The sequence below is a fragment of the Empidonax traillii genome, unplaced genomic scaffold, assembly GCF_003031625.1.
Source record: "Empidonax traillii isolate 1590-97213 ecotype Southwest subspecies unplaced genomic scaffold, ASM303162v1 scaffold204:size1584377, whole genome shotgun sequence".
Lineage (NCBI taxonomy): Eukaryota > Metazoa > Chordata > Aves > Passeriformes > Tyrannidae > Empidonax > Empidonax traillii.
Genome location: NW_020955397.1, coordinates 165,346 through 178,065, shown reverse-complemented (window position 1 = coordinate 178,065; position 12,720 = coordinate 165,346). Strand labels below are relative to the sequence as shown.

Here is a 12,720-nt window from a genome sequence, read left to right as displayed (position 1 = left end):
CACAGGGATGGTCAATGCTGCCTGTTTCATCCCTAAACACCTCTTAGGCACTTCAAAGGTATTTAAAGCGAGCAAACCAACAAAAACAAGCAGGCTGGAAAACATAAAAGCAGGTTTCTTCTACCCCTGTCGGATTGATCCAAGGGTTCAAAGATTCCTGTGAAGAGGCAGACTCAGAACTGCCATCTAGGATGTAAAGCCCCACAATCAAAGCCCTGCAGAGCTGATCACTGCTGAGGGAGGATGGGATTTCATGCCCACCTGGGCTCAGCTGCAGAACACAACCTGAAGCACATCTGCCTCATGCAGGTGGGGAGAGCACCCAGCACGGAGCCTTCCTGAGCACCAAACCACGTGCAGAAGACGAGCAGAGGGGTGGGGGAAGTCAGGCCAAGTCCTTCCCTGCCCTCAGAGCTGCTGGGCACGGCGGGGCAGAGGTATTTGTGTACTGCAAACAGCACAGAGACCGTGCCAGGAGCCAGCTCACAGCGCTCTGAAAGCATCCACATGCCAACGCCTCCTGGAACACCTGCATCCCTCCCCACCTACACCCAGCTGCCAGGAGAGGTGTTGCTTGGTGTCTCCTGACACTGCTGCTGCCAGCAGAAGATGATGGCTGAGGCTGACGTGCTGCTGAAAGCAAAAGAAGAGCAACCCAGAGTGAGTTTTCACTTTGGAGGGGCAGCAGGGCTGGCCTAGGTTGCTCCCTGCCTTCTGCCAGCGCCTGCAGCCCTGGGGGGTGGGTGATCCCTGTCCCTGCGCTCCTCTCCCAGCTGGCAGGATGTCCTGGCTGGTGCCAGCACCCAAAGGGCAGAGCTGGCACTGGGGAAGCGAAGAGGGCAACGCTGCAACATGAACCAGAGATTTACCCACCCGGGGCCAGCCCGGCAGGTGCTGCCTCCGGGATGGGACAAGGAAAGGCTCAGCTGAGTGCTCCTGATCCCCTGGGCACAGGAGGGGGACATCAGGGCTATCCTGGGAATAGGGTTGGGGGTTTGCACCCCAGGGCATCTCCCAGCACTGCTTCTTGTCCTGGTTGCCTCCACCCCTACAAATCAACTCCCCCTGGGCCACAGCGAGGCCCCTCACTTCTCTCCCACAGGCAAAGCCAACCACTACTCAGGTCTCAACTTGAAGTGTGTGAAAGAGGACAAGACCATTTTTTTCAAGGCCACATTTTTGGTTGTTTGCAGAAACAAACCCAGCCTGTGTTTATTTACTTCATGGTTTAGCTACTCTCCAGCTTCCTTCTGTTTGTTGCTCTAAGCTCTCTGTGTTTGCGTTTCTCAACAAGGTCGTTGCTTTCACAAGACTTCTGCAGCGCTGCCCCACTCCCCTGGCCTCCAGCTTTGTCCTCTGACGTCCAAATACACTCAGAATATTAATTAAAATCACAAAGTGTTCAGCGAGAGGAGCCAAAACAGCAGCAGAAAACATCAGACACTCCTTCCACCCCCAGGCCCCCCGTGAAGGGCAATGCCCAAGACCCAGAAGCAGATGGAACCCGGGAAGGACATCCCAGTGATGGTCCTGCTCAGGGTTTCTCAGCCTTTATTCTACCTGCTTGATGAAATGAATGTGTTTTATAACAGATGGTTTTAGCATCCTTAGGAATATGCAGCTCTTTTGTAACCTTAAGCAGGGAAAAGAACCTGAAGGGGGAAAAAAAAAAAAAAAAAAGGAAAGCTCTCCTGACCATGAGATTTGTTGACATCAAAAGGCACGGCTGGTTCAGAAGTCAACTTGAATCTCAACTCCCTCACCTGCTTCCTATTACAGAACCAGATGTTCCTCTTGCTGTAAACTGCTGCTATTAATAAGATAAATAATTATGCTTTCCTAATCATTTAATAGGTGCACAGGAGAGTATCAAAATTTCTGGCAGGCATTAAATGCCTCTCCCCTCTCTTAAGGGCTCAGGGACCCATTGGTGGCCTCTCATCCTCCACAGGATTTCAGAGTAAGAGAAGCTGAAGCCAAGATAAAAGCTAAGAGAGCCAGGCTCCTCTGCACAGGCTGTGCTGCACACCCATCCTCTCTCCAAATCTCCGTGTGACAGGGACAGCACTTTTCCCACCTGAGATGTGTCTGCAAAAGCACCCAGTGCTTAAGCCAGGTGTGATTCCCACCCCATCTTTCCATGGCAGGACTGGTGCTGCACAGCCCCAGCCCACAAATATGGGGGCAGCTGGTTTTTAACCTGCTGGTTTTTACCACCCCTGCAGGTTCCCAGGACCCGGCGAGGGGCAGCCCTGCTCTGCCAGATCCCTCCCTCCCTCTCTCTCCCCTGCAAGCCCCAGTCATTTACTGTTTTTCCCTCCCAAGAACACTTTGTCCTTCTGTTGACAAACAGCCTCAGCCTCGGGAATGTGAGCAACAGCACCACAGATTAACGAGGTCACTGCAACCTCCAGAACTCTGCCTGCAGCTGCTCAGCCCCTTTCCCATCCTCCAGAGATCTCACCCCGACCTGCACGGCTCTGCCTCAGCCTGACGAGGGGATCAGCCATCACTGCTGGCTCCAGGTGTTAACACAGCACATCTGGATCACTGGAGCCACAGGTTCAGGGGCTCACCCTCGGGGTTGAGCTCAGTGACTGATCAGGAAAAATCCCAACCCTTCAGTGCCACACGCTCCGAGTCCCCCGCTGTGAGATGGGGGTGGTGGGGCTGTGTCACCACCCACACGGGGGACACACACCAGGCTCAGCTCTCCCCATGAAGGGCTCTGCTCAGCCCAAGACCCTCCCTGACCCCCACAGTGCACTGTCCTCACACTGGGACACCAGGCCAGTCCACAGCAGGTGACATCCAAGCCCAGAGTCAAGGGTGAGCGCGTTATGAGAGCAGAGACCCCCTTGTCCTGTTTTTTTCCAGCTAAGAAAAGGTTATGCAATACGGTCAGAGCTGCAAAGCCCCTCTCCCAGATGAACCTGGCTTGACCCTTTCCACCACAGCTCCTCCACACAGCATGCTCACCCCCCCACCCAAACACAGCTCAGCACCCAGGGCTCTCATGCCCACGCCATCCTTGGCACTGCCCTCCTCCTGCACCTCTCCACTCCCACCCCAAGGGACCTGGCACCCCACCAGCTCATTTCCACCACACTTCCCCCTGACCAACATCAAGGTTCATTTCCCGTTCCCCTTTCACAACAAACGTAACTTGCCAAAAGGGAAGCCCCTAAGGAGATGTCGGGAATGAGGGGAAGGCTCCAGCTAATGCGTTTTCCAGGAGTTACGAGGATGAGCTGACGTGCAAAAGGAGGCTGGGGCAGCTGTTGTGACCCCCAGCCTCTTTGAGGCAACAGCTCAGTGGGGCATGGCAGGACACGCTGGCTCCCTCACCATGTTTGATTTCCCAGGAAAAGCTTCGGCACTGACGTGGCCGGTGCCACCTTTGAGATCGATACCGAGAGCAAACACGCACAGCCAGCCCTTCCCTCCCAGAGCCTCAGCCCAAGCATCACCTTCTTCTCCACGTCAGTTCCACCACCAGGAAAGGGAACACTCCGCCTGGGAAAGCGTGTCTGTGCTAACAAGGTCATATTTAATCAGCCAGCACCTCCCGGGACGCGGCTGGGGCTGTGTGAATTAACGAGTCTGCCCGCGGCACAGAGCAGCCAGCTGGCACTGCCCGTGCCAGGCACCCACCAGGGCCTGCAGTGGCCACTTCCAGGACATTCCCTGGAGCTGGGGGCACACAGCAACAGAGGCAGAGTGACCCAGAGTCCAGTGCCCTGAGCAAAGCCGTTCTGTCTGCTGTGACCACGTCTTGCCACTCCTCGTCTCCAGGCTCAGCATCACTGCAGGTGCTCCACGGGTGAGATGTCACCCAGCGGACTGATGCTCCCAACCTGCCTTCAGCCCCTACCCTAGGCTTGTTCTTGGGTGCTAATCAGAACAAGAGCAGCCAAAAAATCCCCGCCAGTCACTTCAGAAAGCCTGTGGTATCAGTTAAATCAGTTAAAAGGGCCCTGCAGAGCTTTAAAAGACACAAAAGCCAATTTGCTGCACGGCACAGGGAATTTTATTCCCAATGCAGATTAATTCCATTAACTCATTCTGTGCCCTTTTTTGGGGTGATCCTTCCCTGCCCTTGCAGGTTATGGAAAGCACAGAGCAAACACATCAACAACCTCCTTTCCTTCGAAGCCACTCTTATTTCCTCCCCGCTTGCAAACACCTCCCCCTCCCCACACCATGTCTTCCCAGTGCCACCAAAAAAAGCCCAGAAAACTCACCTTGTGCTTCATAGCCAGAAGAGTGATGAGCTGCACCCACGTCCTCATCCCCAGGGCTCAGGCCAAGGGCTGACCTGAGCTGGGCCACGTTCAGCTGTGCCGTCAGCTCCCCGCTCCGGTCCCCAATCTGCAGCGGGAACACCAACAGGGCAGCTGGATGAAGGCACGTGCTCCAAGCAAACAGCCCCCCCAGCAAGGGGTTTGCCAGTCCCATCTCAAAGCAGATGCAGAACCAGCCAGAGGAGAGCTTGGAGACACCTTGAGAAACCACACAGCCCAACTTTCAGCCCCAAAGGAGCTCTCTGAAATATTCCTCAGTGGTAATTCGGGATGGGATCCATGTGTGCTGTGCTGCACCCCAAAACACAGTCCTGTGGAGATCAGAGAGGGCTCAGCTCGCCCACAGAACTGAGCCACGGTTAAATGTGCTTGTCTGGTCTGTCCTGCAGCCACACATGGCTTGGCAGAGAGCCCTGGAAATCTCAGCCCCCTTCCTCAAGTATTTCCATGGTTACTGAGCACCAGACACCACAGTGCCATCAGCCAGGGTCACACCAGGGCTCGGATGCTCCCAAAGCCCTTCTCTCCTGGCTCAGGTCCATACAACTTTGAGTTGTTCCTAGTGATCCACCCACACACAAGGCTCCAAAAGTCTTTTGGAGTCTACATTTTTCCCAAATTTCCACCTCTCTCTAGCCTGAGCCCAAGGAAGCTGATGGTACATGTTCAGGAAGAGCTCTGTCCACCAGCTCCTGCTGCTTAAAACAGGGATGTGACACTGAGCCCTCCACAGAGTTCAACTGAACAACGAAATGCTGGTGCTGCACATCACCAGGGAACACAGAGAGGTCACTCAGAAACAGCCTCTCATCTTCAGAGCAGGAGCAGCCTCTGTGACAGAGGAAGACCTTGGCTGTTCCCCTGGAGAGGCCCAATTCCCTGGTAAATGCCTGGCAACAGCTCTTTTGTGGCCCCGTGCGATAGACGGCAGCGGGAGCCGTCCTGGAACAAAATCATAAATCCCCACATTATTTATGACAAAGCCCCAAGCGCCAGTAAAGGGAGGCAGATCAAAGGGCTTATCATCAGCCATAAATCCCCCTGCCAATTACAGGAGATTTGCTGTTGACATCATCTCCAGAGAAATTACTACGTCCTGGTTAAGGTCTTACAGTCCTTGATGCTCTATTAAATGCTTCCATGACTTCCACTCATTCCAGATCATCTCCAAAGCCCTATTAACAACCCAGGAACAGACTGGCAGGACAATGATCCTGGGCAGGACCTGCCACACAACACACGACAGCTGAGCCCTGTTTTCTGCCCTCAGCTTCCCAGGAGCCTCCTGTCACACTTGGACATGGCAAAGGTATCCCAGAGCAGTATCTGAGAGCTGGGGCAGCTTCCAAGGTTTTTAGGTACACGTCCTTTATTCCAGCTGTTTCAGGAGAATTTTGTCAGTAACCCCTGACCATCCTGCAGCAGCTTCCAGTGTGGTTACCCTGAGCAGATTTCATTGGGATTCAAATGTCAGTGTTAGGTTTTTGTTGGGGGGAAAGGGAAAAAGCGATGGGGAAGTGAGTTACAAACAATGGTGTGAAAAGGTTTAATTTCACAAGGTTTCTCCTGGGCAAACTACTGGTACAACAGCACAAGCAGCTCACTCTTTCCCCAACCAGAACATCAGCTTTAACAGAATCACTGCTAAAAGCCAGTGCAGGTTCTCCTCAAAGGGACAGTCTCTGCTCTGTAATTAATGATGGAGGGGGCTTTATCAGCCACCTGCCATGAGGAACCTACTCCTGACACTGCCTGTGGTCACAACCAGCACCCTGGAATGAGAACCCACTCTGGTGGGTTTCCCCTCCACCCCCAAAGGCCCCAGGACCAGCACTTCTTGTCCTCCCATTGCTCCTCATCTGCATTTCACTCTGATGGGCTGGCTCTGCCTCCAGGACTCAGCCCACACTGCCACAGTCCAACAGAACAGAGCTGGAAAAGTTAATCTGTCCTAAAATGTACAGGGCCAGAAGAACAGTGTTTCTTCTGGGTGTCTGATAAGTATAATTAAATCTGTAATTAGGCTGCTGTGTCAGCCCTACTCTGAGATTTCACCAACCTAGCAGACAGGCAGGAGAACATCCAGCTCACTTACATATGGGGATTTCAATTAGTGCTTCAAGAGGGCAATTTCTTCATCTGGGGAAGACTAAAAGAGGCCATGGCCAATTTCCTCAGCACCCTGGAAGGAGCAAACAATGGAAATTCTTGCTTTCTGCACTTCTGAGCCACCCAAAACCACGGTGTGTTCTTGCAGCGAGCTGGGTGAGCAGGCAGTGGCACAGGGTGGCTGCAGGCTGTGTGTGCCCAGTGACAGCATGGATTGCATTAGGACACTGCTGGAGCTCCCACCTGCCAGGTCCACTGAGAGGAAACAGCTCCCCAGGCACACTCCCTGCTGCAGTGCAGAGCACAGAGCCCTCAGGAGCTGCCCTCGTGTTCTCCACGTGTTTTAACTGGCCAGCAAATGCACCAAGAGGTGTCAGAGCTCCTTCATCTGGGTGCACAACACCTTGGCCAGCAGAGCAGACAGCTGGTGCCCAGGTCCTTTCTCAGCCACAAATATTGGTTAAGAGCAAAGCTCAGCTAATAAATACATTTGTTGTAATTAAGAGGAAGACTGGGAGCCTCCCAGCAAAAGAATGTTTTCCTGCCAAGCTCTGCAGTTCCTAAGGACACCACTGAAGCAGCACACAGAGAAGGGCTTTCCAGAGCAGTCACAGTAAGAGAAGAACTACATTAATAGAACTCAGTGGCGTAAAATAACCTTCCTCTCACCGCAGGGGGACTGGCTCCCTCTGATCTGAACCAGCCTCTCTTACCTCTTGGGAGATTTCAAGATGTTTCCTTGCGAAGTGCAAAGCTTGTTCGTGGCTCCCCAGTGAGATGTAGGCATTTCCCAGACTCCAGCAGGCTCTTCCTTCTCCCACCCTGCAGAACAGCAAACTGTCAGCCACAGAAACTCTGGGCAAAGCCCAGCAGCCCCTTCAGGGCCTCCCTGAGAGCACTGACAGTGAGGCTCCTCGCTACGCTTTCATCTACACAACGCTTCTACAGAGGAAAATGAAGAGTGTTGTACATCTTAAACTCCTCTCACTGAGGTCAGCAAGAGCTGGGGATGAACAGCAGCCTCAGGAGCAGATCTGTGCCCACAGTGACACACAACTAAGCAGTGTAGCAAAGGCTCAGGCCAGTTTGGCTTCACTGGTGAGCACCTGCCCAAGAGGGGAAGCCAGAGCTCCTGTCCAGCTTCCACCTCGCACGGCAAGGGCTCCTCAACAGAGATGCACGAGAGGGAACACAACATTTGGCTCAACACGAGCCCAGAGCTGAACTGGTGAGAAGATGGCAAGGAGGGAACGCTGCAGGCAGGCAACAGCCTCAGCTGAGTGCCAGCACTGCATCACCCAGGGGGCACAGCTCAGACTGCCCCAAAGCTGAGTGAACATTGACCGGTGTCCACAAGGTCTCCAGGGCACTGCTCATGGTTTCCAGAAGCCAAGGAAAGCAGGTGGGTGTGGAACCTGCCCTGTGCAGCCCTGACCCCCAGCCTGGCCCCCCCCGGTGTCCCTGGAGGTCCAGCAGCTGTTTGCAGGAGCCTCCTGCTCCCCAGAGCCTGCTCAGCTCTGCAAGCGAGCAGATGTGGGGGGAGAAGGGATAAAAAAAGCACCTGGGGGCGCGGGGGGAGGTTCAGCATGACTGCAACTCCCTTTTCAGAGGTTTGGGCGGGTTGATCAGCATCTCAACGTTTTTCTTGTCACCCTGTTCAATACCTTCTGCTCACAAGGGTGTGTTCCCAGAAACGCAGGAGCCCACAGGCCTGCACCCCCACACAGCATGATTCACCCTTGGGTGGGATTGTACCTTCTCTGAGCAGATACTGCCCGGGTGGTGGCACAGCTCTCCCATCCTGATGTCCCTGCTCCATCTAGTGGAGGACACCCAGCTTCCAAGAGAACTCAGCATAACGCTGAAAAGTCACTTCAGCTGCAAGAAGGCTCAGGATCACAGAGTATCCAGCAGAAAGGAACCAACCCCTCGTAAAAAAAATTTATTAATTTTTTAATTAAGCCTCCAAATAAGGAGGGACGAGGCTGAGAAACAAAATACATCATCTCCACATCCTCTGTGGAACAGCATTTGTTTGTACTCAGAAGTTTCCAGCATTAACCCAGAGAAACAGGACGATGGGGCACACATTTATGCCCTAAGCACACAGTTTCTAAGGAAGAGACAACATTTGTGAACCTGAGGGAGCTTCAGAGAGACCATTCTGGGGTAACAGCAGCAGCCACGTGGCAAAGCACGGAACACGATGCATTTTCTTGAAGTACCTCCTGTTACAGATCTCAGCCCACACAGACACAGCATTCAGGGCACAACCTCCAGGTTTGAATGACACGATAAAGGTGTCAATCATGTCACGTTTCTGACAGATGACTGGACCAAGGCTTGAGTTTTGAGAGATTCCTAATGACTTCCATGAACACACATTACTGTTTAACCCCAGCAACAGCAAACAGTAAGCCAGGGAAGGGTCAGTGCTCTGCACCCAGCACAGACCCCTTTCCCTGAGGCACTGCTTTACCTGTCTCCCAGCTCCTGTGCTATCACCAGGTGCTTCAGGTGGTACTCAATGGCTCTTTCGTAGTCCTGAAGCAGCGTGCACGTGTTTCCGAGGCTGTAGCAAGCCTGGGCTTCTACTGCTTGGTCTTTGAGTTGCCTGGAGAGCTGGAGCGTTTTCCTGCAGGGGACAGGTGGCAATGAAGAGACCTGCTCACTGCAAGGTGATCACTGGCAGGGAGGTCCCCCCTTTGGCACACACTGTGCTGATGCCTGTGAGGTGGCTGTATCACCCCCCACTGCTGAGCACCACACATGCCACTGGCCTCCAGATCCCTTGTCACAACCCCCCCTGAGCTCAGGAATTCACTGCAACAGGTCAAGATTCCCAGGGCAAGAGGAACAGGAGGAGATTTCCCCGGCACTTACTTGTAGTACTCGGCGGAGATGTCGAACCTGCCGAGGAAGATGTGAGCGTTGCCCAGGTTGCTGTAGGCTCTGCGCTCGGCTGCCTTGTCCCCAAACTCCTTGGCAATGGCCAGGCGCTGCAGCAGACACAGGGCAGTGGGCACAGGGGGCACTGACAGCTCTCTGTCCCACGCCAGCCCCTCTGGGACATCAACGTCCCAAAGCAACGGGCTTTGCAAAGCTCCCACCCAGCCAGGCCCTGCTGCCCCTGCCTGTCAGGGCTGGATGCAGCAGGAAATCTCTCCCTCTTTTGCAATTCGGCATCAGGAAAAGCCTTTGGAAAAGTTCCATCCCCATGCTGTCCCCCCCACCCAGGACTTAAAATCCAGAGGAGCTGCGACAGGGCTGAATTTCCAGGGGGCTGAGCACGTTCCACTGCAAGGAAACTGATACTCAGTGAAACAGAAGTTAAACTGCATCTGAATTGGGGCAGCGACTGTGTCACCTCACCCCCCTGTAAAGCTTTACAGAAAGTTATTATGTTCTACAAGCTGCATTTATTCTTGATCAACAGCTCTTTCAGCAGCTTAATTAAATCCATGGCTTGCATTTATTAAAATCTAGACTGAGACAAATTAAGAGCAGGAAAAAAAAAAACCTTGCTAGACCCAGCTGCAATTTGCCCTTGGATACCTCCTTTGGTTTCCAAGCCAACAGCACCCTTCCCTCAAGCTGCTCATTAGGTGCTGATGGGGATTGGAGCAAGATCTGCTCAGTGTGAGTTACTACAACAGGGTTCACACAGGAGGGAGAAAAAAACTGCTGGGGGAAACATCTCCCTGTGCTTGGTGGGATGTGGTGGGCAGGAAAAGCTGCTCCCACAGCCCCCCTGAGGCCAGCAAGGCAGGCAAAAGGTCTCCTACCTCCTTGTGGAAGGCTATGGCTTCACTGAAGTTGCCAAGTAAGTACTGGGTGTTGCCCAGGTTGCCATAAGCTCGGCCCTGAGCAGCTCTGTCCCCCAGCTCCTTCACCAGGGACAAGTTCCTCCTGCAAGACACCAGAGCAGAAGGGCCAGTGAGACACAGCCAGTAAATCTGCACAGAAGGACAGGAGAGCCAACCTGGAGAAGGCATTTCCCTCCCAACCACCTGTGCTGGGGGCAGAAGAGTCTGGTGAGCTGTGCCAGGGCAGCTCTGGGAGCTCGTGCCAAGCCAGGGGTGCAAGTCCCTGCTGCTCCCTCTGCTCAGGAATTGGGGGGCTGGTGCAGGAACCACCCCAGTGCTCAAACAGAGATCCCACATTAAATAAGAAATGGCCTCTTCACTGCACAGGGCAGAGCCAGGGGCACAGGAGGAAGGAGATCACCTGGAGCAGGACAGGGACACACCTGGGGAAAGGGGCAGGATCCACAGTCCCACGACAGAGCTCCTCTCTGGGCTCTTCCCAGCACTTCTTTCCCTTGTTTCTCCCCTTTTACACACACAGCACACAGAGCACTCACAGATTTACCCACTGGCTGTGCTACATGCACCACTCCTTGGAAAAAAGGAGTGGTGAGCTATTTACAGGCACTATCACATCCTCAGATATGAGGAGACAGATATAAGCTCTTGTTTCTCTCTTCATTTAAAAAGCCTGCTTAAAAAACCTGCCTCATAAAAGCAGAACAAGGAGAAAAACACAAACCCAAAAAGCCTGGTAAACAACCTTCCTGCGTGGGACATCACAGGGATCTCTGAAACTATTTAGGAAAAGGAAGGACGTTGCAAGCAGGATAAAGAGAGGGACAAGCAGGACTTCAAAGTGACTCTTCCCTTGGGTGACAGAGATAGAGGCACACGGGGATCCATCCTCCAGGAGGCCAGCAGAGAGCAGCAGGGGCTACAGGAGCCAACAGTTCAGCTTCCCAGCACACACTGCTGAACTTCAGTGCACGATCATAATTCGAACCACAGGGAGTTTTACCAAGGCAATGCCAGGAGGAATTTTAGCTCAAATTTTGCAGAAGGCTCGTAGTCCTTTCCTCACCTTCCCTGAGAATAATTTGCCATCATAACTTGGCATCTCAGGGGAATATTTCTAATTCATTTCAACATGTAAATTCTCACTCAGGGGCCCTGTTCCCTGCAGGAGAAAGGGCTGGCCAAGCTTGGATACTTACTCATAATATTCTGAAGCTTTCTGCAGCGTCTCCTTGACTTCCTGAGGGAGGGAGCCTGGGTCCTGAGCCATGTTCCACGATAAGTGCTTTCCCTTGGCATGGTAAACATTTCCTATATTATAGAGTGCTCTGGCTTCACCTACCTGAAAGGAGGAAGAACAGGGAACAGCAAGATATTACACTTCACATCCCAGCACGGCCCTCTCCACTGCTGGGCAGGGATGGTCAAAGCCAGGAGCCCACATTTCCCTCTCCCCACCTTCACCCTCCTGGCAGCTGTTACTGCCAGCACCGCAAGAGCAGTGCTGGCAGCCAGAAGGGGAGAGCTTTCCCCTCCACCTCCACCAGATCCCATTTACTGACTCGCAGACAGATCATTTCTAAAGCCAGGAGATATTTCCTGTTGGATGCCACGAACCAATTACCTTGTCTCCCTGCTCCTGAGAAATGTCCAAGTGCCTCTGGCAGCAAACCACAGCTTCATCAAACTGCCCGAGGATTTTCAGGGTGTTCCCAAGGTTGCCACTTGCCTTGGCCTCTCCAATGCGGTCCCCGATGGTCCTACAAGGTGAGGGTGGTTCAAGAGCTCACAGACTTTTATTCACCAACTGCTGGAAGCAGAATTCCAGCTGCAGCAGGTGCTGTGTGGTACCTGCACCACATTCCAGGAGCTCCCAGCACACACTCCCGCAGCTGGAGACTTCACACAGGTCCCACAGCTCTGAAAGACAGATCCTTGTTCCCCGTTTTGCTGCCTCTAATGATTTCAGGTGTTCTCACCTGGGCACAGGAGAACTGGACACTGCCCTGCTCTTGCTCCAAGCCCTCTCCTCACATCCATATCCCTTCCTCCACCTCCCTGCTCTGAAGGGACCTGACCCATTCTTGTTGCCCCCCAAGTTCTCCACAGGACAATCACCCTCAGGGCTGCTTCTGGGTGTGTGTTTTGGGCAGATCCCCTCAGGTTGTTAGGTTCAGATCCCACAGAAGTTGCCCTCGCTCAAGGTTGTGTCTGATGAGGATGAAGGCAGCGGTCACTCACTCACCTGGCCAGGGTCAGGTCGTGTTTATGATACTCCAGGGCCTTGGAATACTCCTTTAGGTAAAAATAGGCATTGCCCAGCTGGCTGTAGATGGCACTGAGAGTCTTCAGGTCCTCAGTCCCCACCTGCACTGCTGCTTCGAAGAAGGCTGCCCCAGCTTTGAAGTCCCCAGCCTTGCACAAGCGCTCTCCTTCCAGGGCCAGTTCCAGGCAGGATGCCTCCATTCTGCAAAAAACCAGGG

The 12,720-nt window shown here is 53.4% G+C and overlaps 1 protein-coding gene across 2 annotated transcripts in view; it reads right to left on the bottom strand.

Moving 5' to 3' along the window:
* GPSM1 (G protein signaling modulator 1) overlaps positions 1–12,720 on the bottom strand; it is a 63,451-nt gene that overhangs the window by 30,864 nt on the left and 19,867 nt on the right. For both annotated transcript variants that reach the window (XM_027887160.1, XM_027887158.1), the window contains exons 2-9: positions 12,483–12,704; positions 11,862–11,997; positions 11,437–11,579; positions 10,199–10,322; positions 9,297–9,412; positions 8,893–9,048; positions 7,127–7,235; positions 4,245–4,371 (exon numbers count right to left, since the gene is read on the bottom strand). In XM_027887160.1, the coding sequence (XP_027742961.1) occupies positions 4,245–4,371; positions 7,127–7,235; positions 8,893–9,048; positions 9,297–9,412; positions 10,199–10,322; positions 11,437–11,579; positions 11,862–11,997; positions 12,483–12,704 (1,133 nt within the window). The remainder of the gene's footprint in view (positions 1–4,244; positions 4,372–7,126; positions 7,236–8,892; positions 9,049–9,296; positions 9,413–10,198; positions 10,323–11,436; positions 11,580–11,861; positions 11,998–12,482; positions 12,705–12,720) is intronic.